At 35.2% G+C, this 25,464-nt stretch overlaps 2 protein-coding genes and 1 long non-coding RNA gene across 8 annotated transcripts; 1 reads left to right on the forward strand and 2 right to left on the reverse strand.

Moving 5' to 3' along the window:
• Positions 1–3,503: 3,503 nt before the first annotated feature.
• Positions 3,504–11,293, reverse strand: LOC146719545 (uncharacterized). Of its 2 annotated transcripts, none has more exons than XR_014926486.1 (3): positions 10,957–11,293; positions 6,452–6,600; positions 3,504–4,074 (listed from the first exon to the last, which is right to left on the reverse strand). It is a non-coding gene; the product is annotated as an uncharacterized LOC146719545 (long non-coding RNA). The 2 variants fall into 2 exon arrangements; XR_014926487.1 differs by lacking the exon at positions 10,957–11,293 and adding an exon at positions 6,817–6,881.
• Positions 7,103–14,745, forward strand: LOC114931291 (uncharacterized). 5 transcript variants are annotated; one of them, XM_085490041.1, is made up of 5 exons: positions 7,103–7,288; positions 7,999–8,079; positions 13,091–13,452; positions 13,540–13,651; positions 13,961–14,745. In XM_085490041.1, exons 2-5 carry the CDS (start codon positions 8,070–8,072, stop codon positions 14,284–14,286), a joined length of 810 nt encoding a protein of 269 aa, XP_085346167.1. In that variant the 5' UTR covers positions 7,103–7,288; positions 7,999–8,069; the 3' UTR covers positions 14,287–14,745. The 5 variants fall into 5 exon arrangements, with proteins under 5 accessions (XP_085346167.1, XP_085346166.1, XP_085346168.1 ...); XM_085490040.1 differs by having other exon boundaries at positions 7,103–7,270; XM_085490042.1 differs by having other exon boundaries at positions 7,103–7,179.
• LOC114931292 (uncharacterized) lies at positions 8,081–9,687 on the reverse strand. The gene is made up of 3 exons (XM_085490044.1): positions 9,616–9,687; positions 8,677–9,018; positions 8,081–8,360 (listed from the first exon to the last, which is right to left on the reverse strand). The coding sequence occupies exons 1-3, from the start codon at positions 9,616–9,618 to the stop codon at positions 8,118–8,120; spliced, it is 588 nt and encodes a 195-aa protein (XP_085346170.1). The 5' UTR covers positions 9,619–9,687; the 3' UTR covers positions 8,081–8,117.
• Positions 14,746–25,464: the final 10,719 nt, after the last annotated feature.

The raw sequence follows: 25,464 nt of genomic DNA on the forward strand, positions 1-25,464 counted from the left end.
CTAGACACTGATCTTTTAATAATTGTATCAAATCCTTACGATGAATTTGTTTCTGAGAAGTATCTTTTTCTATTTGTGATACTAAATCACAAAGTTCTGCAATTAGTAATTGTTCTGAGAATTGGTCTTTTATTGTTTGTACTTCGTCAGTAGGATAAAATTGTTCCGGTAAATTGTTTCCTTCTACTTGCGATATTAATTCGTGTAATTCCGTGATTAGTAACTGTTTTGAAGAATCGGTTTCTGAACTAAATATATTAGATGGTTCGTTTGGCAAGGATTCTATTCCGGAGTCAGGGGGAATTCTTTTGTCTGAGATTGGTGATAACACTGGGAAATTAGTTCTGAGATCAAAATCAATTGAACTTGGTAATTCAGGAGTCGCGAATTCAAGGGAATTAGGAGGTTGGTTGATCAAGGGTTTGGTCTTAATATGAGAGGGAGTTCTTTGGTTCGCTACGGGCTTATTGTCAAGATTCAATTGAATAGATAAAGCCTTCAATCTTTTTATAGTCTCTGGAGAAAAGGTAACTTTTTCACACGATTTGACGCGAAGTTTATTATCTAGTGACCGTCGCCTGAGCCAGCGCAGAGTAGAGGCGGTTAGCACGAGCCTTCTTACTTGCTCTGTGGTTACGTTTCTTTTGATATTTGATCTTTTGTTTTAATGTTTTTATTTATAATACGTTATGGAATAATAAGAAAATGGTTATCAATTGAATATGAAGATACTAATGAGGAGGATATACTGAGGGAGATTGCGTTAATTGAGGAACCAGATCCAATTTACTAAAGAATTTATAACATTTGTTAAATTATTGACTCTTGGTATCGTTCTATTAGGTAGGAGAAGGTTGAGGGAAAGAGCTATATCATTGCGGCAAGGCGCTCGACATAGACAATGGAATTTTCAGAGGTAGAGGAAAGAGCTATATTGTTGCGGCAAGGCGCTCGACATAGACAATGGAATTTTCTGAGATAGAGGAAAGAGCTATACCGTTGCGGCAAGGCGCTCGACATAGACAATGGAGTTAAAGAGTGTTGATGAGAGAATGATTTTTGGTGCGTTATTCAGTGCTCGGGGCGATGGAATTATGAGAATGAGAATGAAGGGGATTATTAGAATAATAACAGGAATTCGGTCTTTATGCTAGAATCTATCATCTAATATTTATGTATTTTCTTATTGATAGGATATTTGGAAAGTAATTGGATGATTAAAAGAAATCTACGCGACCTTCGAAACTCGTTCGAATTTTTATGTAATGTCGGAGTGTGGGATGATCTGTGTGTTTAACAGATTCCTACCTTTAAGACGACGAACTCTTCGTAGACCCGTGATGTGCCTAGCCAGTTTCGCTCCCTCGCAAGGACCTTGGTCGTGGGGTGCTTATAGCGAAATCAAACACTAGGTTGTACGATGCTCTGAAGTTCTTTATTCGTCTTTAATCCGGTTACAAATTGTGCGCGATTAAAAAATCAGCGAGGTCGACGGCTAACCTGTGACTTGAACAATATATCAAGTTACAAATTTACGCGGAGTTACAGCGATCAGGCGTTGTTGACAAAGTTATATATATTCCGAGATTTGCGTTATAGATCGTTATGATGATTTTAGGATGGTACGAAATTGTTGCTGCACTTCTCGGCTAGCGACAATTTAAAATGTACACTGTAACTTTCTATGATGAAATGCCGTCGCGTGATTCTACTGTTATGATGAAATGCCGTCCCTTGGTCAAATTTTCTAGAGTTTATATACCCTTCGAAAACGAAAAATCTTGGTGTCGCGTGCAAATTTTTGAGTGGGAGGATTCTCACGAAAACGCTTTTCCAGGAAGATATCATAATAAATTCTCTTATAAAAAAAGGGGTGGTTTGGGGGGTCCTGAGAAGGCAACGAGTGAGCTCTTCTTATGACCAAATATGGTCAAGAGAGTCTATCATGACCATATAAAGTGATAGACGACGAGAAAATCTAAGAGAGAATAAGTCGTAAAAGTCTATGATTTGTTGATTCTCGAGGTTCGTGACGTGCATGTGTTAGCATCCCGAAAGACGCGGGGTTGCTTATCGTATCAAGATCGGGGGCGGTCCGGGCGACAAAGAAAGTTCAAGCGGTAGCCGCACGTTGGGGTTCTATTGTTCGCTTGCTAGCTTCTATACGTTTCTGAAATCGTTCTCTATATAATTCTCTGCTATATTCTAGTTGTTGCAATTTTAATATAATGAAATATAGTTATGATTGCTAAATTATATAGTTATGATTTCAAAACGTGGTATATTTTTATATAGTTACGGTGAAATGTTGTTATATTCATAGAATCCTTATTTATGTAAATATATTGAAAAAAGGAGAATAACATCTCTGATACTAACAATAAGTTGCAAGAATCCGAGTAGTTTCAATTATTGATAATAGTGATAAAGATAGTAAGGTTCCATAAATATAATTACAATTGAGGCGCATCGTTATCTTATAAATTAAAGAAAAGATTTTATGGAATATTTTATGGCAAATAATCGGTCATAAAAATTTATTAATTCATTCACCATTGTGTGATTAATATATTTATTCAGACGATTCGTCATTTTAGCTATTCCATAAATAAGATTACTCGATTTCAAACATGTCGATTATAGAGTTCACACATTGATTAATAGGTTTGCACACATTGATTATATTTTGCATTTATCGTTCATACCGTTAGGGTTGTAAGAAATGGCGACGTCTAGTAATTTATAGATATACGCTTGTTGTGTTGGATTGGTCGCGTTGCTAGTCCCTAGACTAGTTACAACTAGAAGATTCCCTATGCCGGTATTACTAACAACAGAGAGAAGAATGAGAGAGGCCACGCCGCCGTTTTTCGTCAAACGCTTTTTCTAGGCTGCTCACTAGCGTCACGTACATCCATTTTACGAGCGTCTGGAACTACATGGCCACATCCACTTTCGATGTCAGTAAAAGAGCCAAATTTAGTTCATGTCCGTGCTACATCCACAATTGATAGACCAAAATACGACGAAGATCAGAGTTCAAGACCATGTTTTTTTTTTTTTTTTTTAATAAATCAGAATTATAAATGAATAAAAAATAAGAAATAATAAATCAATTGTATTTATAAAATATTTTCAATAATTTTATATTTATTTACAAAAATAATATCCCTGAAAATTCAATTGATTGCACAAAAAATATAATAAATAAGAAAATAAATATTGAAAATAAAATAAATATATTTGTATAAAAATAACAAAAAATTAACATAATATTATAAAATAAAAATAATAAAAAAAATAAAACTTATGGAAAATAATTTATCATAAAAAAATTTTTAATAATATATATTTAAATAAAATTAAATGAATAATTAAATATACTTTATACTTTAAATTATACAAAAATTGTTATATAATATAATATATGTATATTAATATTTTTTATTTAATACATATACCACGTGTACAAAAATGTATATATATATATAAGGTGTCCCGAATTTTGCGAATTAAAGTACCATAGAAAGAAAGTTTCTCGAAAAAGTAAATTAAAAAAATTTTTACCATTTTTCATTCCAAACAGTATTTTTCGAGGTAAAAAGATTTAAAATTGGCCAATTACAGAATACGATTAAACGGACGCCTATCCGTGAGTCGATTATGTTATATCCTAATAGCACAACATATCCGAAAGATATTCAGAGGACAGAGGACATTCGAACATCCTCAGGATGTTCTCTGAACGTTTTTAGGATATGTGTGCTGTTTGGGTAGTGACCATGCACTTTACGCACTTCAAGTGTCCATTAAATCGTAATCTATAATTGGCCAATTTAAAATTTTTTTACCTCAAAAATTTTATTGTTTAGAATAAGAAATAGCTTAAACTTTTTAATTTATTTTAAAGAACTTTTTTGCTATACTATTTTGACTCGCGAATTTCGGAATCCTGTATATATCAGTTTTTTTTTTGTAGGAAGGGAAAAATGCATTATGCATTTCCCATCGGCCGTCCGACGGGGGTATGTGGGACTCTCACCCACTAAAAAACCCTCCGCTCTAAAAAAAAAGCTGTAATTAAAAGTATTCATTATTATAAAACATATATTTTGTGAAAAAAGATATTGTTAAATAATTTGTATTTAATCATATTTATTATGTTAACGTGGAACGCATGTTTAAAAAAATTAATAATATATTGTAATTAAAGATTTAGGTACATATGTGTATATGTATTTTAGTTGGCATTTAGATATGCATGACGTAAAGATTGCAATCACAGTTGAAATAATTACATAAATCGCTCAAACTAACAGGTCTTATCACGGGAAATCTACATATAATATAGATTTTCTATAACTAAAAGAATCAGTTATATATTTTGATGTCTTTTGTTATCTATTTCTGTTAAGGCGTCTTATTATTGTAAGTGATTTGTCAAAATCACTTACTGTATACTATATTATTAACGGTATTCATATGTATCTTCTATGATTATATTAGAATACCGTATGCCAACAAATACATATACGATAGATTTCATTTATTGTACCGTGTTACTGTACTTTCTTAAAATTTTATTATTATATATATCTCGTGTTATATGTCATTAGTAATCAGAAAATACATGATTTTACAATTTCTTAGCATGATTGCATAAAAATATTTTATTTAGTCCGTGATTAAACCTGCTAGTTAACGATTTATGTAATTTGTTTCAACTGTGATTGCAATCTTCTAAGAAATTGAAAAATTCATGCTTATTTTTCTCATTACGTTTTCCGCCAAATGTAATATTAAGGCTGTAACTGTTACAAGCATAATATTATTTAAGCGTGTTGCAAAGTCAGCTATAGCTTCCCACGTACTCGTATTTAATTCTTTTGCATTACCAGCTGTTCTTATTGCAGCTGCAAATGTGTGACTAAATAATTGAAAAGCTCTTTTAACATTCATCGCTTCGAAATTATTTAGACAAATATGTGCTTCTGTTATATGGGATAATAAATTTGAGCCTCCTTTTGTGGCATTGTCAATATACCAAATCATCTCAAAATCTGAATACGATGCGATTATTTTTCCATCACAATAAATGTTTTTGTGCGTTCTAAGAAAACTTGCCAATCTTTTTACCAGATGAGAAAAATCAAAAGATGCGTTATATTTTTTTCCATTATGTATAAAACATGGCCTCTGTGCATCAATACCGAGTTCACTATACGCACTTTGATTACATGTGCCTTGATCACATGTTAAAAGTTGCACATCAGCACCCGTTGTACTCAATCTGTCTAAACATTCTTTTAATAATATTATTATTTCTTCTGCTTTCATGCATTTTCCCGGAAGGAAATATGCTAAAGGCTGTCGCCATGGGTGACGCGCATTTAAACTGTCTAGGCAAAAGACAAATACGCATTTAGATCTTTCTGATTTTCTTTCTAGAGGACCAAGATCGACAAGACCTTCTATTTCATCTAATTTTTGCGAATATTCTTCATAAGGTTTTATGGCCATTTCGTCCCATTTTAAGGCACACACTTTTTCCTCTACTGGTAAATAAGAAATCTTTTCCTTTAATTTTTGAAAAATAAAATCACAAAATCCTGGCCGTACGTCATATTCTTCCAGCCATCTTCTAATAGTTCGTTGCCCTGGAAAATTGCAACCTGCTTTTCTTAAGCGGCAGAAAGCAGCGGGTGAATAATAATATAATTGTCTTGACAGATTTTTCTCTTCTTCTGTATATACTGCATTGCGTTTATGCAGTTGCAAATTTATCATCGCCTTCGCAACAGGATTTAGATCTTGTTCGTCTACCAATTTGTTTAATATTATTTTCTTTTGTTTATCTTTTTTTGACGTTTTACGTTTTTGTGGAATATGACGTAAACGATATTTCAGATATCTTACTTGTCTTCGCAATCGTATATTTTCAGATTTTAGATATTTAATTTTTTGTATTTGTTTCTGTACTATTTTTAGTACTTCTTGTATTATTGCACGGAGGAAACAGAACTCTTTCATGTATTGATGGCTCAAGATGCGCCGATTCTATTATATTTGTATTGTTATTATTATTATTATTATTATTAGACGGAGGAGGCGTAAGAACTCTTTGATGCATAGATGGCTCAATGTACATCCATTCCATTATATCTTCATTTTCTATGGAAGAATTAAAATCTAAATGTCGTGGCTGATAGCATCGCAATGAATTTGTTCGTTGTTCAAAAGTTTGTGATTCTGGATGCTCGTCTATTACATTTTCATTAACAACAGTAGACGTAGATGATGTAGTAGATGTTGATACAATATTCTTTATACTTTGTTCTTCTTGTAAATAAAGCACTTGTTCCATTTGCATACTTTTTCTTTTCTTATTTTCATTATTTTTATTAATATTATGAGAATCTAAAGAAATCAATACATTGTGTTCATTACTTACGTTATTTAGAGACTCGAAAGGAATCGGTACTGCACTGCGTTTTAATCCTCTTGTCGTTTTATTTGTGAAGGAGTCTTCAAGAAAATGATCTTCACACAATCCCGCACGTCGAATAGAACTGGCAGACCATTTTTATAATTTCGTATTTCCTGTAATAAAAACAAAAGAAAAGAAAATTTAAAAACTAATTTATTTACTCGATATGTTACACATGTAATTGTATTAAAAATTTGTAGAATTAAAATTTAATTTTTTACAATAAAAAAAAAATAATTAATATTTTAATATCAAATTATTTTATATGTATATGTAATTTTATATGCACATGTATTATTTTATATGTATATGTAAAAAATATTATTTACTACGCGAAATTTATTCGGCATATATGTATATGAGTATAGATATGTGTTTAAAATCATGTGAAAAGATCATCTGTATTAACATTGAATATATTTACTTATCGGCGAGAGCAAATTCTTTTATCCGAACGCTCCCGTTGGAATCAGCTGTTGTCCACGCATGTTTTGACAACAAGCAGCTGATCTCAACGTGATCATCGGAATTTCGGAAGGTTCAAGTCAGGGCGAGGGGTTTGCGAGCGCGGGGCTCGCGCAAGGGACAGCGGTCTTCGCGAGTCAGTATCTCTCTGCGTGTCTTGCGTGCGAGTGATCTCCGTCGCTTAGCAATCTGATTTATTATTGCTACGTGTTCGTCAAAATTCAAGTGTAACTTTATTTGATTAATAATAAAACCTTTTTTTGATTTCTATAATCGTCTCACTATTGTGACACCCTCGACGACACTCACATTCGGAAGGTGAAATATTCTCCGCGAGTTCGTGTACAATATGCATATATCTTCTTATATGTTCGAAAAAAATCGAAATGCTATTTTTTATCCATTCTAATACCATCCTATTTATCAATGTCTTTTTACTATTTTTTATGTATTTTATGTTTTGTGTAAAAAAAATTATTTTAAGCAAAAGAAAATAAAGGGAAAATATTATGACTAACGGATGGTTGAAAATAATTATTACTATTTATAATACTTACCATTTTTTGCTTATTTTCATTATTATATCTTATCCTTATTATATTTTTACTAATATTCCTAAGTAACAAACAAATATAGCAAACAAAATGTTTAAAACTCATTTTCAGATATTTTAAAAATGTGAAAAAATTGATTAAGTCCCTTCTTTTAAAATTTAAAAAAAAAACATTTATTTTAACATTACTGTAATATAAATATTTATTTAAGGTTTATTAAATATTTAATATTTTATTAATAAAATATTAACAAAAAATATTAACAAAATAAATATTTAATAAACGTTAAATAAATATTTATATTACATTGACGTTAAAATAAACGTTCTTTTAATGAATAAATGGGGAACCAAATATTTTCACATTTTTTAAATATCTTTGAAAATAAGTTTTAAATGAGTTTTAAACATTTTTTATACTTTATTTGTTTAGTAATATGGCTTAAAATAATATTTAATGGATATTGCGATTAATAACTTCTAACGTTTATAGGATGAACTGTGGGAAAAATTAACGAAAATATTAAATACAGCTGGATGTGGGCCGTGTAAATCAGCTAAAGAATGGACCAAGGTAAATTTTATTACATTTTATTAGTGTTTTATATAAAGTTACATATATGTGATAAAGTAGCGAGTTATATGTATAGTATATATATATATAGTTTTATGTTTTAGGAGCAGTATAATAATTATTAATATTAATCCCTGTTCTCTCTCTCTTTGATATCCTCGTCCTCTTCCTCTTCCCCTTCTTCTTCCTCTGCTTCCTCGTATCCCGCGTCCTTTTCCTCCTCGTCCTCCTCTCATGGCAGATTGTACAGCTGCATCAATAAGACCTTTTAAATCTTCTCTCTGAAACAAAAAAGTAAATATAATATAGTAAATAATAATAAAAAACGTAATAAATTGTAATAATTGTAATAATTATTTTAAAAAGATTAATTTTTTTACATTATATATATATATAACAAAAATAAATATAACAATTATATTAATTAATAATAAATTATATTAAAACCGGAAAGATAATAAAATGACTTAATAAAAAATGTTTTAAAAGGATTATTTTGCATTTTTTCTAATAATATTGTATGTAAAATACAATTCTGTATATATGATTAATTTGATATTTAATATAAATTGTATTTATATAAAATGTGTAACTTACACTTAATGCTATTAGCATTGACGCCTCCGTTGACGCTGGTACCGGTGCCTTCTCTGGTGCCGGTATTTCCATTGATGTCGACGCCGGTGCCGATGTCAGTGCTGGTGCTGATACTGGTGCCAGTGCTAGCGCCGGTGTCAATGCCGATGCTGGTGCCAATGCCGGTGTCGATGTCGATGCCTCCGCCGACATCATAGTTGATGACATCGTTGATGCCGATGTCACCAATGCCACTGTTGACACAGTTTCTGCCGACATCGTTGATATCGGCATCAACGATGTCATCATCGGTGTTACTTGTTTTGTCAACGGAGAGAATTCCAATATTCTCTCTCCAGTTTCCTGAAAAAAATTGTAAAAAATATACTGTATATAAATACTTAAAACAGGGATGCCGGTTGTCGGAAAATGAAAAAAAGATAAATTGAAAGTGAAGGAGATATGTTTCGATATCGAGACACTACTCGCTGAAAAAAGATTCCAAATATAGAAATTTCATCGAAGCTTGCTCGCTCGTTCGAAAGAGTTCTGATTTTAACGTTATTATCTTAACGGTATCTTAAATAAGGCCTTTGACGAGCAATTATTATATAAAATTAAATATATTTATTAAAACATTAGTATTAGTAGAGTTTTACAAAAATTAGTGTTACAAAATGTTATTATCTTGTATCTCGATAAAAGATCACGAGTAATTCCTTGAGCAAGCAAATCTGAAGGCTATTAACCGAAAAGAATGAAACGTAATAGATTTCGTAAAATATTGTTTTATCTCATTCGCTCTTATTTTCATCTCATTGTCGCTTTCTTTTATAAATATTACTCAAAATTATAATATTAATTCTATAATTACTATTCTAACATTAGATTATACCACACGACGTGAAACTTTTATATCATAAAAGTTAAAAAATATTTTTAGATGTGTTGCGTACTTACCATCGCAATATGACCCAACAGACAAATTTTGTCAGACCGACCAGGCTCACTGACTGAGGACTGACACGGACCACGGACGGCACGGACTCACGTCAACTGAACAACTGAAGCACATGTACTTACGCATGCTAGCATGTCTGCACTGTTGCCGATAATTTTGTCAGTCATGCACGCGCAATACTGATTAAATTCAAGCGCGATAGATCGCGAGCAATAAAAAGACAGCCTTAACACAATATTGTTTCACTTTTTTGTTCTTAATTTTATTTAAAAATCTTTTGATAGAAATATTAAAAAATAAAAAAATTAATTTGATAAAATAATATTATAAAATAATAATTGTAAAAATAATAACATTGATTGTATAAAATAATATTAATAAATTAAATTAATACTTTTCATAAACATCATAAACAAGAGCATAAAAATTCAATTTATATATTTGAAATTAATTCGAAAATTTGGTCCAAAACTTATCTCAAATTTTGTAGGCAAATTACAAAAAGAATATTCTGTAACATATGTATAATTAATGCAGATACCGTGTTAATAGATTTAGTAATCGATTCTGTATAATGTTTATGTTTGATGTTAAATAACTATATTATGTACAATAATATTTGTTTTATATTAAACATCAAAAATAAAAGTCGTATACGCACACGCAATTAGTGTGAATAAATTGCAGAAATTCGTGAATAAATACAAAATATCATCTCAAAAACAAAATGAATCTTACTCAAACATATTTAATATAAATTATATAAAATAATACATTATTTATTTATCAATTAATACAAAATATATTGTAGAATATTTCATATAAAACCTTTAAATAATTAGATATCACGAGTTGCAGATAATAGTACAATAAATAAATGCACATAATTATATCACAAAATAATTAAATGTTTAATTATTGAGATCTATTTTAATTAAGGTTACTTTCATTTATTTTAGTTTATTTTTATTTATTAACGTTGTGTTAGTCTAAATTTAGTAAAAAGGCAGTGCAAAAGAGTTTTAAAGTAGGCAATATAAAGAGCAGTATCAATTATTTATTTATTCAGTTTAAAGGAAAGAAAAGGAATTTATCACGAAATAATAAAAAAAAATTAAATATTTATTCTAGAGTTAAATATTAAAATATATAAAAAAAGAATATAACATTTTTTGTAGAATATAAAAATAAACTTTATGTTCTATAATTTTCTGATACTTATGATTGTATAATATTATTAACACAAACTGAATATAAGTTAAACAAAATTGAATAGAAATAAAAAATGCAAGTACAAAATATAGCAGAATATGTAATTAAAGATGATATAAAAAATTTACCGCTGTTGCTTATCCATAAATGATATCTGTTATCAGTCTGCAATGGGAATCTATATATACGTTTTTCTAGAGATCTTGAACTCGTACAGTTTTTATACATGCACTTATCGTAAAAAGTATCTAAATGGCACTGATTAGACATTTTTCTTTATTTTTTATAACTATTGTTATTTTTTATAATATTATTGAAACGTGAACAATTTTGCACTTATCAGAACAACGCACTTCGCACACAAACACAAAAAATCCTTTACAGATAATTTTGCGTGTAAAATCCTTTACGGACAATCGCGAAGCACGACTAATGCAAAACAGCGCGTATACTTCTCTCACGAGGTTATCAAGATAGCGAGTGATACGTCGACTCGCAATTGCTCGCAATATGATCTCTTCCCTCCTCTACCCTACCACACATTCAAATGTTCTTTCCGAAAATTCTTACAGATTCTTACGGATATCTCAATATCGAAGTGTGTGTATGCGTATGCGCATGTGTATATCTGTACACGAGCATTTATTTTGCCATTCAATTTTCTTAATTTACTTTTTCGAGAAACTTTCTTTCTATGGTACTTTAATTCGCAAAATTCGGGACACCTTATATATATATATATATACATTTTTGTACACGTGGTATATGTATTAAATAAAAAATATTAATATACATATATTATATTATATAACAATTTTTGTATAATTTAAAGTATAAAGTATATTTAATTATTCATTTAATTTTATTTAAATATATATTATTAGAAATTTTTTTTGTGATAAATTATTTTTCATAAGTTTTATTTTTTTTATTATTTTTATTTTATAATATTATGTTAATTTTTTGTTATTTTTATACAAATATATTTATTTTATTTTCAATATTTATTTTCTTATTTTTTATATTTTTTGTGCAATTAATTTAATTTTCAGGGATATTATTTTTGTAAATAAATATAAAATTATTGAAAATATTTTATAAATACAATTAATTTATTATTTCTTATTTTTTATTTATTTATAATTCTGATTTATTAAAAAAAAAAAAAAAAAAAGAAAACATATGGTCTTGAACTCTGATCTTCGTCGTATTCTGGTCTATCAATTGTGGATGTAGCACGGACATGAACCAAATTTGGCTCTTTTACCGACATCGAAAGTGGATGTGGCCATGTAGTTCCAGGTGCTCGTAAAATGGATGTACGTGACGCTAGTGAGCAGCCTAGAAAAAGCGTTTGACAAAAAACGGCGGCGTGGCCTCTCTCATTCTTCTCTCTGCTAACGATAAATGGTAAAAACGTCTAATTCTAAGTTAAATCATTCTCAAAATGATTAATTATGTGACGTCCCGCCATTGGTCGAAACCCTAATTTTTTCACTTTAACATCATTTCTTGCAAGAACTTGTATAATTAACTATTTTGAGAATGATTTAACTTGGAATTAAACGTCTTTACCATTTATCGTTAGTAATACCAGCATAGGGAATCTTCTAGTTGTAACTAGTCTAGGGACTAGCAACGCGACCAATCCAACACAACAAGCGTATACTTATAAATTACTAGTCGTCGCTATCTCTTAAGCCTTGTGTCCACGATGCTAGAAATCGGTCCGAGTTCTCGATCCGAGAAAAAGTTACTAACACTCGAATCGTGTACACTACCGACTCGAATGAATATCTCGAATAGAAATGTCGAACAGAAAAATGTATCCTGTCCCATTTTTTTATACTAGTTACTAGATTTATTTCTTGTTGCCAACATTATTACTTTATAAATAGCTAGTCAATCGCGTTGGACATGAAAATATTCATGACCTACAAGACCTTTTAATAAAATAGCAAAGAAAATTATAGAAAAAGAATAAGATAACCTTTAATAAATAAAGCAAAGAAGATTTGGTTCACATATAACCCAGAGGCAAAGTAAGCAAAAATTAATTAAACTGTAAAGAAAATTAGTAATTAGCAATTAATAATTTTTAATTATAATATTTACGTATATATTAATTACTCATTATGTAAATTATAATAATTAAAGTATAATAAACTTAAAAAGGATATAGTGTATAGAGGTAAAATTTTATTTTAAATTTAATAATATTTACTTATAGTTCAGTTTATTTAAATCTATATGAATTTTCAGGAAAGAGTATGGATAAAGACAATATTAGAACTTTATTATTGTTGTATCAACAACATCCATGTTTATATGTCGTAAAATCTATTGATTATCATAATCGTATAAAACGAGAAAAAGTATTACAAACAATATGTGATCAATATACAGAGATAACAGAACAGCCATTGACGATAGAAATTGCAAAAAAGAAAATCAATAACTTAAGATCGCAATATTTAGACTATCTGAATAAAATTAAACAGTCAAAAGCAAGTGGAGCATCAACCGATGAAATTTATAAACCCACCTGGTGGTTGTATGAGGATATGAAATTTCTTGATCCTTATATTTCACAGAGAAAGGGAGAATCTTCTATAAAAGAAAGAGTGAGTAGAAATAAAATATTTGAAAGTTATTAAGATATGATTAAATAAATAGTAATTATAGTAAATAAAAATAATGATAATTTATAGTTTTCCAAGGAGCAGTCTGTAACAATGGCATTAAATGAAAATGAAAATAACAATGAACATCTACAATTTTTGGACGTTTATAATATTTTAGAAAATAAAGACCATAATAAAGGTAAGAATAATAGAGATTTTTATTATATTTAATATTAAATATAATTAAATGTGTGTGTGTGTGTGTGTGTGTGTGCGTGTGCGTGTGCGTGTGCGTGTGCGTGTGCGTGTGCGTGTGCGTGTGCGTGTGCGTGTGCGTGTGCGTGTGCGTGTGCGTGTGCGTGTGCGTGTGTGTGTGTGTGTGTGTGTGTGTGTGCGTGTGTGTGTGTGTGCGTGTGTATATAACATGTATAATGTGTGTATATACACATTTGTAAGAAAACTAAACTTAGATTTATTTATAATTATTATTTTTATCTGTTTTATATAGAAAATATCCATCAAAATGAGTTCTCTCAAAGTAAGTCGTCATCTTCAATAAGCACTCCAAGAAGTTCTATATGCATCACACCGGTACCTAAAAGGAAAAGAACTGAAACAATAAAATCTGAAACTTCTTCTATTGAACAAAATAAATTTTGGACAATAGCTTCGAATGCAATTGAATCGATAGCTAAAAATGAAAAAATGGAAGATAGCTTAAGGCATTGGATTCTATACTTAGAAAATGAATTACGTAAAATAAAAATTTCAAAAAAATTAAAAGAGTTGCAAAGAAACATTATTACACTAGTTGACAATGCAGATAGTGATTAAACACATTGTTTTTGTTTTAAGTTTTTCTGTGATCTCATAGGTTATGCAGATAGTGATTAAATACATTGTTTTTATGTTTTAAGTTTTTCTGTGATCTCAGGTTATGCAGATAGTAATTAAACACATTGTTTTTATGTTTTCAGTTTTTCTGTGATGTCAGGTTATGCAGATAGTGATTAAACACATTGTTTTTATGTTTTAAGTTTTTCTGTGATCTCAGGTTATGCAGATAGTGATTAAACACATTGTTTTTATGTTTTAAGTTTTTCTGTGATCTCAGGTTATGCAGATAGTGATTAAACACATTGTTTTTGTTTTCAGTTTTTCTGTGATTTCAGGTTAAAAGTTTTCAAATTGCATTACTGTGCTTTGTAAAATTTGATTTTCTTTATGTTTAGTCAAAGTAGACATATGTGCGTGCGTACTCATATAATATTTATATTTGTTTTTTTTTCGTTATATAGCAAAGTAATGTATAAGAACATATATAATATATATAAATAACATTTCTTTCTAAGTAGTATAGATTGTTCATTTTGTTTTATTATATATACTATATATTATATTATTCAAGCAATTTTGTTTCTCTTTCCTAATGTCTTGCTAATTTTGCAATATGTAAGAACATATATATAAGTAACATATATTTTTAATTTAAGTAAAATAGATTGTTTATTAAAACCAGCTAATTAAATTAACGACTGCTAATGAAAAACAATTTACATATTAATGAGCGAAAAAGATTCAGCGTATACTGACGTTTTATATTACTAATAATTGTTTTATGTTTATTAATAATAAATATATTTTATTATTCAAAATTTAACACTTGTTACATTTATAAAATGTATTGTCATATTTTTCCTTATTAATAATAAAAACTATGTACGATATAACAATATTTATTTATTGTGTCTTAGTACAAAATATGATGTATTTATTATTAGGTCCTTGAATAAGTTCTCGCTGTTTCTTAAAAGATGGCGTAGCGGCACTCTGTGCATGGAATTTCGTACGGAAACGCATCAGCTAAGTAGTACTATATGTAACCTCAAATTCTAGTAGATACAGTTTACCACAGTGTCAACCACGTGTTTAATTACCTATTGCGAAAATGTCTACTTTTGTGCCAAATAAAGTGTTTTTGCGGGGAATTTTATTGCACTGCTTTATTCAAAAGAAATCTGCAGCTGAAGCACACAGAATTCTTGTTGAAACATATGGTAACAATGCTCTGTCGAATACAACATGCAGAGACTGGTTTAGGCGCTTTAAAAATAATGACTTAGACCTTGAAGATAAAGAACGTTCTGGAGCACCGACAAAGTTTGAAGACGAAGAATTGGAGGCATTGCTGTGTGGTCTCTAATGATGGACAATACTTTGAGTAAAGTTATTGTAAGCCTTATATTTTAAATAAATGTTTTTTTTAACAAAAAAAACAGCGAGAACTTATTCAAGGACCTATATATTTAATATTAACATATTTTAGTATAATAGACGTAAAATTTCTCTCCCTCTCTCTTTATCAAATATCATTATTTTATATATTATTAATAACTTAAATTATAATGCACACTAAATTATAAAATAATAATTATCAGATTTAATTTAATTTTTACATTAAACAGTTGAATCACAGTCATATACATACATATCATATAATATAATATATACTATTTTATATCATGTATACAGTCATATAATTATGTATATATATGTATTCCCAAATACCGAATGTAACATAGATATATACTAAAAAATTAAATCATGGCTTCAACTCTTCCAACAGTATTAAAGTATTCTTTAAAAACATCACGAATATAAATTGCGTTTCTGTTAGGTCTCACGTTTGCAATTTCTAAATTACGTAACTGTGCATTATTATTTCTTCATGTTGCAGGTATAACTATTTGATTCTCCAAATCTTCAATATCTACAGCTCCTTGTAAATAAGCATCATTTTCTTTACTAATAAAATTATGTAAAGCGCAGCAAGCAAGTGTAATATTTTGAACTGATTCAACAGATAAATATATTTTTGTTAAAAGAACGCGAAATCTATTCGCTAAAATGCCAAAAGCATTTTCGACTACTCTTCTACCTCTACTTAGTCTATAATTGAAAATTCGCTCATCATGAGACAAATTTTGTGATGGATAAGGTTTCAGAATGTGATTTTGCAATGGAAAAGCCGCGTCAGCTAAAATAACAAAAGGAATAGAATGATTCATATTAGGCAAAGGTTTATCTTTTGGCACATTTAATGGATTTCGTGGATCATTTATGTATTTCGCTAAATCACTATCACGAAATACTCCTCCATCACTTACTCTACCATTGACACCTACATTGACGTAAATAAACTGATAATGAGCATTCACTAATGCTAATAAAACAATACTATCTGTATCCTTATAATTATGATACAATGATCCTTGGCTCAGAGGAACTTTAAACTCAATATGCCTGCCATCCATTGCACCGATGCAATTTGGTACATTCCATTGTCTCAAATAGTTGTCAGCAACATGATTCCATTCTTCTTCAGTATCTGGAATCTAAAATATTGTATATGTTTTACTTTAAATATTTATTTATATTCGATATTAGAAAATATAAAAATTACAATTTTAATACTCACTTTTAAATATTCATCTTTTAGTACTTCATAAATTACTCTAACTGTTTCAGGAATGATACGTGATAATGTACAAGCAGGTACTCTTGTTGTGAATTCCATACTGCGATATGATTCTCCCGTTGCTAGATATCGCAGAGTCAGGGATAGTCTTTGAATTGGTGGAATACTCTTTCGCATAACTGTATCTTGTCTTTGAATAAATGGAGATACTTTATCTAACAAATTATTAAATAATTGATAATCCATTCTAAAGAATCTACGAAAAGATTCTACATCTTCATGAAGAAGTTCATTAAGGGCTAAGTGCACAGACCCTCTTAATTGGAATTCTCTTCGTAAAATCCATGCCCTTGTCCACCATCTCCGTTGTCTTTTTTCTTGTATTTCTGGCCGTTTTTCTTGCTGTTCTATAACCGCAACAAAGGCAGTAAAAATCAGCAATTTTTTGAGTTGTTTCTTTTTTGCTGAATTATTCATTTTTATATTAGATGTGTTCTCTTTCAGCTTCTTAATAACTGCTTTATTAAATGAATCAAAACTTTGTAGTATCAAATTATGTATGTAGGAACAAATCTATTATATTACAAAATATTGTTTTTATTATAATTTATAATAATTAGAAATTCACAATATTTTATTGTTTTTCTTTCCAATATTTTAATGTTGGTATAAATTATAGTAACTAATCTCACATACTCGACTATAATGCTATCTGGAGTCATCAAAGTAGAACTAATTCTATTCGAGAGTTTAAATCGAGAACTCGGACCGATTTCTAGCATCGTGGACACAAGGCTTTACAACCCTAACGGTATGAACGATAAATGCGAAATATAATCAATGTGTGCAAATCTATTAATCAATGTGTGAATCCTGTAATCAATATGTTTGAAATTGTATAACCTTATTTATGGAATAGTTAAAATGATGAATCGTCTGAATAGATATCTTAACCACACAATGATGAATGAATCATAAAATTAATAAATTTTTATGACCGACTATTTGCCATAAAATATTCCATAAAATCTTTTCTTTAATTTATAAGATAACGATGCGCCTCAATTGTAATTATATTTATGGAACCTTATTATCTTTATCACTATTATCAATAATTGAAACTACTCGGATTCTTGCAACTTATTGTTAGTATCAGAGATGTTATTCTCCTTTTTTCAATATATTTACATAAATAAGGATTCTATGAATATAACAACATTTCACCGTAACTATATAAAAATATACCACGTTTTGAAATCATAACTATATAATTTAGCAATCATAACTATATTTCATTATATTAAAATTGCAACAACTAGAATATAGCAGAGAATTATTATATATAGAGAACGATTTCAGAAACGTATAGAAGCTAGCAAGCGAACAATAGAACCCCAACGTGCGGCTACCGCTTGAACTTTCTTTGTCGCCCGGACCGCCCCCGATCTTGATACGATAAGCAACCCCGCGTCTTTCGGAATGCTAACACATGCACGTCACGAACCTCGAGAATCAACAAATCATAGACTTTTACGACTTATTCTCTCTTAGATTTTCTCGTCGTCTATCACTTTATATGGTCATGATAGACTCTCTTGACCATATTTGATCAACAGAAGAGCTCACTTGTTGCCTTCTCAAGACCCCCAAACCACTCCTTCTTTTATAAGAAAATTTATTATGATATCTTCCTGGAAAAGCGTTTTCGTGGGAATACTCCCACTCGAAAATTTACACGCGACACCAAGATTTTCCGTTTTCGAGGGGTATATAAACCCTAGAAAATCTGGCCAAAAGACGGCATTTCATCATAACAGTAGAATCACGTGACGGCATTTCATCATAACAGTAGAATCACGCGACGGCATTTCATCATAGAAAATTACAGTGTACATTTTAAATTGTCGCTAGCCGAGGAGTGCAGCAACAATTTTGTACCATTCTAAAATCATCATAACAATCTATAACTCAAATCTCGGAACATATAATTTTGTCAACGACGCCTAATCGTTGTAACCCCGCGTAGATTTTGTGACGTGACAAATTGAGATTGTCCGTCACAAGGGCCGAATGGCCCGATCGGGGGAGGGCACGGGACCTCTGCTCTCCCGAGTTAGTGGGAGAGAGAGAGAGAGAGAGAGAGCGTGCGTGCGAGAAGCGCGGGATCGGACGCGATCCCGCTGCTAGGCGTTTTGTTATTCTTTTTTTGGAGATTTAGGATTATTTCCGCGGCAAGCAGGATGTGCGACAAGTCTCAGCCGAGAGAGAGGCTCCGGAGGAAAAATAGGGAAGCTTAGGAAGCAGGACGACGGGGACCACCTTCGTCAGGGGCACGCCCGGTAAGCCCAAAAATTCAAAATACATTCACTGAACATCCGACAACGGAATAGGTGCCACTGCCTAAAAATTTGTACTTTCCAGGAGCGAGCAGGGGATGGCCATTTGGGTGCAACAAGCACCCAAGTCCCCGCATACGGAGCGCCGGCAGGAGAGCTGCCGTCCCCGGGACATCCGGAATCCCGAACGAGAGCCAGGAGCGATCCTGCCGTGCGCTGCCGCGACGACCGCCTACGGAGGGCAACTCGCGGATCAAGAATCCGCGGATAAGGATAATTAAGCGCGCAGCCGCAAGGATCACCGAGGCCGCGCGCGCGGCCCGACCTGATAGCGCCACGAGTGGCCTATCTAGGTAATTGGGTCACCGGCGTGTCTCCTGAGGGCCCCCGGTTCGGCACTGTCTGGCGAGCGCCCGTAGAGAGCAGAGGTCCTGAAAGCGAGAGCAAAACTCAGAGAGAGCGAGAGAGGAGAGTACGCAGGGATTGCTGAGAGGACTGGTGAGACGACGTGGTCATCCTGCCGCCGCCGAATTAAGGTAGCAGAGTGAATGGGTCCCCGATTAATTATCGTAGAGAATTCTGCCGGATTTAGTTGCCGGTCAGGACTAAAAGAATTCGAGAAAGTAGTCTTTGTTGTCGAGTCACGTAATTAAAGAAAAAAAGATCCTATTAGAAGAAAACTACGACCCATCCACTCTCTCGCGTTTCCGCATATTCTCTCTCCCGCGTTGACAGTTTTCGCGCGTAACATTGTCGCGCGAGAATTTTTATGATTATGCGTTGCCGAAAATTGTTCGAAGCAAATTATCGGGGAGCTCATAAACGCGCTCGGACTCGTTAGTATATTGTTGTTATTCTTAAGAGCAAAGGCATTGTGACTTCTAATTCTTTGTATGGAATTTGTGTACGGCGCACGCGGCGCGCCCTTACGCCGGCCCCTTTGTGGTCGCGCATACCGCGCGGATCACGCGTTCGCGGTGTGACGTAATATACCCGGTAGCGCATCGCCGATTTAATTATTTTCTTTATTGCTCGAGATACTACCTCGTTGCCGCGAATTAGCTAAATATTATTCATCACTCGGCACGGCGAACCACCGGTCGTATTACCTCCCCGAAAATTTTACCCGTGCGCCCGATCACGCCACTATTCTTTATATTGTATCTATCTTTTGTGTCTTACTTCCTCGCTCTGAGGAGATTCAAATATATGTTATATTAAAACTTTAATACCTCTGGTGATTTCTCGTTGCTACGCACCCGAACCCTTACCCGTACGAGAGCTAGCCGAGCGGGAAAGTTACCGTCGCGATCTCTCTCTCCCGTGAAAGACATTCGCTAGAGCACTTGACGCTACGTCCGAGAAAGTAAAAATTTAGCGTTCCGTAATTGATTTTATTCAGAGACGGTGTGGCTGCCGCACCTGGCGCCCAACTTATTAGAGAAATAATTTTTTTTGTGCTCGGACGGAGAGATCGTGCCGAAGGAAAGCCGACATTCCGTCGGAGGAAATCGCTCCTTACATACGATTAGAAAGTTGCTGCGAATTACGCGCGGTCGGTTACAATTTGTAACTTAGTACATTGTTCAAGTCGGACGGGTTAGCCGTCGAACTCGCTGACTTCTTAATTCTTAATCGCGCACAATTTGTAGCCGGGTTAAAGACGAATAAAGAACTTCATAGCATTGTACAACCTTTTTTTTTTTTTGTAACTCTGGGAAAACCTTATGGTACCATCCGCCTCCGGGTAGAGGCGGGGGTTATGTGGGACTCCCTGCCCCGCCTGGCCGGCCCGCACATCCGCCTGGCCGGTCCGCCGTAGCGGGCCGGAGAGTCGGGATCGGCGAGCTGGAGAGCCGGGACAGGACTTGCCGCACTAAAACCCCAGAGGATGTCCTTCGCGGGCGTTATACAGGAGACGGCCAGGATGCTGGAATCCCATGCCGTCTAGCCGCCCCCTCGCCTTATCCCTCCTTGGGAGGATGCCGCAGAAGGCGACACCCTCCCCCCGTCATTGTACGGGTTCTTCGCGGTTGCGGTGCAGAGCGACATCGACCCCGCGCCGCGCCCTCTCAAAGAGTTTGAGGGGCGGAGCCATGGCTCGAGAACTCCCGCTCGAGCCATCGCCCCTCGCTCCCCCAGTGTCGCAACCCCCGGATCCCCAAGGGTGGTCCGGTTCGACGGTCACTGAGGGAGCCCTCATCAGGTGGTCTCTCTCAGAAGGAGAGAAACCCCCTTCCGTGGACGGTGTTTCCCTCCCACCGGTGCCTTATGGCTCCCGATGAGAGGGCCCTACACGTCACGTCTCCGTCCTTGAGAAGGGCCCAGGCGCCCCAGACGGGAGGGCAATGCCCGCCCGCCAGGGACACGTGGCCCCCCCTCATTCCAGACCCCCCCCCGGCCGCGACTTCCCTCCACCCCGTTAGAGGTCAGAGTTCGCCCGCGACCGGTGGGGCCCCTACCACCCGGAGGGTGTGGGGGGGGGGGGAAACGCCTAGGCGCTCCCATGTCCCTTCCAACACCCTCATCCGGCATCGATTAACGATGCCGGTATGTGGCGAGCCCCCCGCCCCCCACTGCCGCCGACTGCCCCGCCCTTGGGCACGACCGCCGGCGACGCGGGGGACCGGGAAGGCCCGCCCCCTCCCTTCGACCCCGTCGGGGGTGTCGTCAGACACCCCGGACCCCCGAGTCGCCGTCTCGTCCGTCCCCGTCCCCGTCTCCGTCTCTGTGTCGGTTTCCGTGCCTACCTCCATCCGGCACTCCTCCTCGGGAACCTTCCGGGCCGTCCGGGCCTCCTTCTTTTCCCGACCGGCCTCCATCCTAGCGAGGCGCCTCTCAATCAACTCTAGCCGGTCCGAGCCGGCAGCCAGTCTCGAGGACATGTCCTCAAGCCTGGTCACTAGCTCCCCCGGCAAGGGAGTCTCCGCGAAAGGCGCCCCGCCCCTTTTCTCCGTTTCCGTTCCTTGGTCGCGGAGCTCCTTTCCGCGACCAGGGACCGCAGCAGTGCTTCTCGCTACCTCCTCCCCGTACCGGACGCATTCGCGTCGCACTAGATCGGACACGATCCATGCGTGCTCCTGCGCCCAGTACTTCACATGGCCGGTGAATCGCTCTATCTCCTCCCTTACGCTGGGAGGAGCGTCAACCCTCAGCCATATGCCAATCTCCTTGGCGAAATCGTCGGCCTCATCCCGTATGGTCTCCCACCCCTGGGTAGACCTACGAAATAACTCCACGGTGGACATTTGGGCACCTGCCTCATTCCACCATGGAGCTACCTCCCCCTCATAATCGAGGCCCGGCAGCATAGGCGCCGGACTCTCGACCCCCGGAACCTGCGACTCCGTCTTCATCGGAGTCGCAGGCTCCCTCCCTCCTACCTCACACCCGTCGTGTGATGACGACGGGGTGGGGGCCGGGACTATACCCCCCTCCCCGCCGGGCCCTGGCATATCCGACCTGCCTGGGTCGGTAGCGGTTTTTTTGTTTTTCCGCACCATCCATATTGTTTTTTGGTTTTTTTACTTGGTGGCCTTCCAAGGGTGGCGGGCTTAAGCCCTTTCGGCCCCACCAGGCCCATCCATCCACACACACATTCACCCAATGTCGGGAGCCAACCAGATCTCACCCACAGCCCGTCCGGCTTGGGTGACCCTGCCGAGGACCGAAGTCCCTGCCGGCATGGCCTGTGAGATCACTGATCCAGCACCCCCAACATAAACACACACACCAGCTCGGGGCCCCCGGGTGCGCGGACCCGTGCCCTACAGGGGGTGCACATGACCTCCCCTGCAGAGTCCCTGAGGGTGCCCTCCATACGGGAGGTACTGGTCACTGTTAGCACCCCTTGTGGGACTATTCTCCCACAAAGGGTGAGCCCCCTCGCCACGACAAGGCCGTGACCCACGAGGGGGAGCATTGTACAACCTAGTGTTTGATTTCGCCATAAGCACCCCACGACCGAGGTCCTTGCGAGAGAGCGAAGCTGGCCAGGCACATCACAGGTCTACGAAGAGTTCGTCGTCTTAAAGGTAGGAATCTATTAATCACACAGATCATCCTACACTCCGACATTACATAAAAATTCGAACGAGTTTCGAAGGTCGCGCAGATTTCCTTCAATCATTATCCAATCTTCTTCCAGTCATCCTATACATCAATATTAGATATTAGATTCTAACTTAGAAACAGATCTCCTGTTATTATTCTAATAATTCCTTTCATTCTCACTCTGATTATTTCCTTCCCCCGAGCGCTGAATAAGTGCACCGGAAACAACTCTCTGATTATTTCCTTCCCTCGAGCCCTGAATAAGCGCACCGGAAATAACTCTCTTATTAACCCTCTGATTATTTCCTTCCCCTGAGCGCTGAATAAGCGCACCGGAAACAACTCTCCGATTATTTTTTTCCCTCGAGCGCTGAATAAGCGCACCGGAAACAACTCTCCTATCAACGCCCCGAGGTAGATCTTTTTCCTAAATCTTCTCCTTCCTAATAAACGATACAAAAAGACCAATAATTTAACGAATATTATTTTGGCAAATTCTCTAGTTAATTAGATTTGATTCAATTAACGTAATCTCTTTCAGTATACAACCCCCTAGTAGAAATCCTTTTTTCACTAGTAACTAGAATTCCCCATCCCCAACGTCCCAACACTCGGTCCCTAGTTCCACAGTATAGTCCATGCTCTCGACGTCCCTGAGGTATAGCCGGTGTAAGCAGGTTGCCTCATAAAAAATAGAGAGCGCCCCATTCTTTCTAGCCTAAGAATAGAGAGAGTAGGAAGGTCACTAGGACGTGACATTTTTAATTTTGGTGGCAGCGGTGGGATTGCCACAGGACAAAAGGACAATAGGAACCCCCCCCTCTTGTTTTCTTGAATCTTCTACACGATTCGTACTCACCTTATACTCAATTCGAAAATAAAATTTTCTCCTTTGCTGAAATTTCTAAATTATAATTTCAAAGAGCGCGACAACATTCCGCTAATGCCCAAAAGAGGTGGATGTCGAGTTCAGATTAAAAGAATTAAATTCCAAACAAAACAAGCCTTGTCCCTAAATCAAGATCCTTCTCCATTGTTTGTGAACCTCCAGAATTTAACTAATAAATCAAACGAGCCAGGACTGCAATTTAATGAAAGCAAAGCTATCATTTACGAATTAAAACCAATAGAATTCGAGAATAATAATCCTAATTATAAAACGATAAGACGAGAAGATCCTCGTCGTGTATTCTATAAAATCTTCCAAATATTCGGGCCTGAGATATAATAAATCATTTTTGCATATTTTCATTCTTTTTAATTTTTCTTTCATTTTACATATCCTTTAAAAGTAAAACATTATCAACCATGCCTATCACGCAAACTCCCAAAACCTCTAACCCTTCCTCTGAGGCTGGAGATACAGCGCAGGTCGACATTGAAACCTTTAATCGTATGGTAGCCGGGAAAGAAAAAGCTCTCCTAGATCAACAAGTAGCGATAGAAAAAAAAACAGATGAGCTAAATAAATTATTACGGGAAATAAAAATCAAAGAAAGAGAAGATCCATACGGGCCTTTATTAAACACTTTAACTGATCAAGTCACGAGCTTAAGTATTTTACCCAGGCAAATAGAACTCCTAAATCAACGTATTAATGATTGGCAAAGTAATAATCAACCTTCATATCAAAGAAGGATCTCTCAGGACCATCCTTCCAACTCCCCCCCCTCCCCCCCGAAGCAGCTTCCCCTATTCGATTTAAAAATGTAGTCGATTCTATCCCTAAATTCGACGGTCATAAAATGTCCGTCTTTCACTTTTGTCAAATATGTGAGCGAGCAGTCGAATTAATACCACGATATCACGAACCTTATCTAGTTCAATTTATAATTAATAAATTACAAAAACACGCGTACTCTGCAATAGAAGGAACAGAATATGACTCCGTTCTTACTTTAACAAAACAATTAAAGAGAATTTTTGGACCTAATAAATCCGTAGATCAATATCGGGTGAACTCGCCAACATTTATATAAAACCTAATAAAAGTATTCTTGATTATATAGGGAGAGTAAAAGAATTACACGCAGCTATCCTCGACGGAGAAAGTAATAATTACGGAGAGATTGACGATAATATTAAAGATAACATTGAACGAAGTATCATCCATAGTTTTATCAACCTCAGACTTGCTAATTAAAG

Source organism: Nylanderia fulva, unplaced genomic scaffold (assembly GCF_048542155.1).
Source record: "Nylanderia fulva isolate GAGA-0341 unplaced genomic scaffold, ASM4854215v1 Scaffold95, whole genome shotgun sequence".
NCBI lineage: Eukaryota > Metazoa > Arthropoda > Insecta > Hymenoptera > Formicidae > Nylanderia > Nylanderia fulva.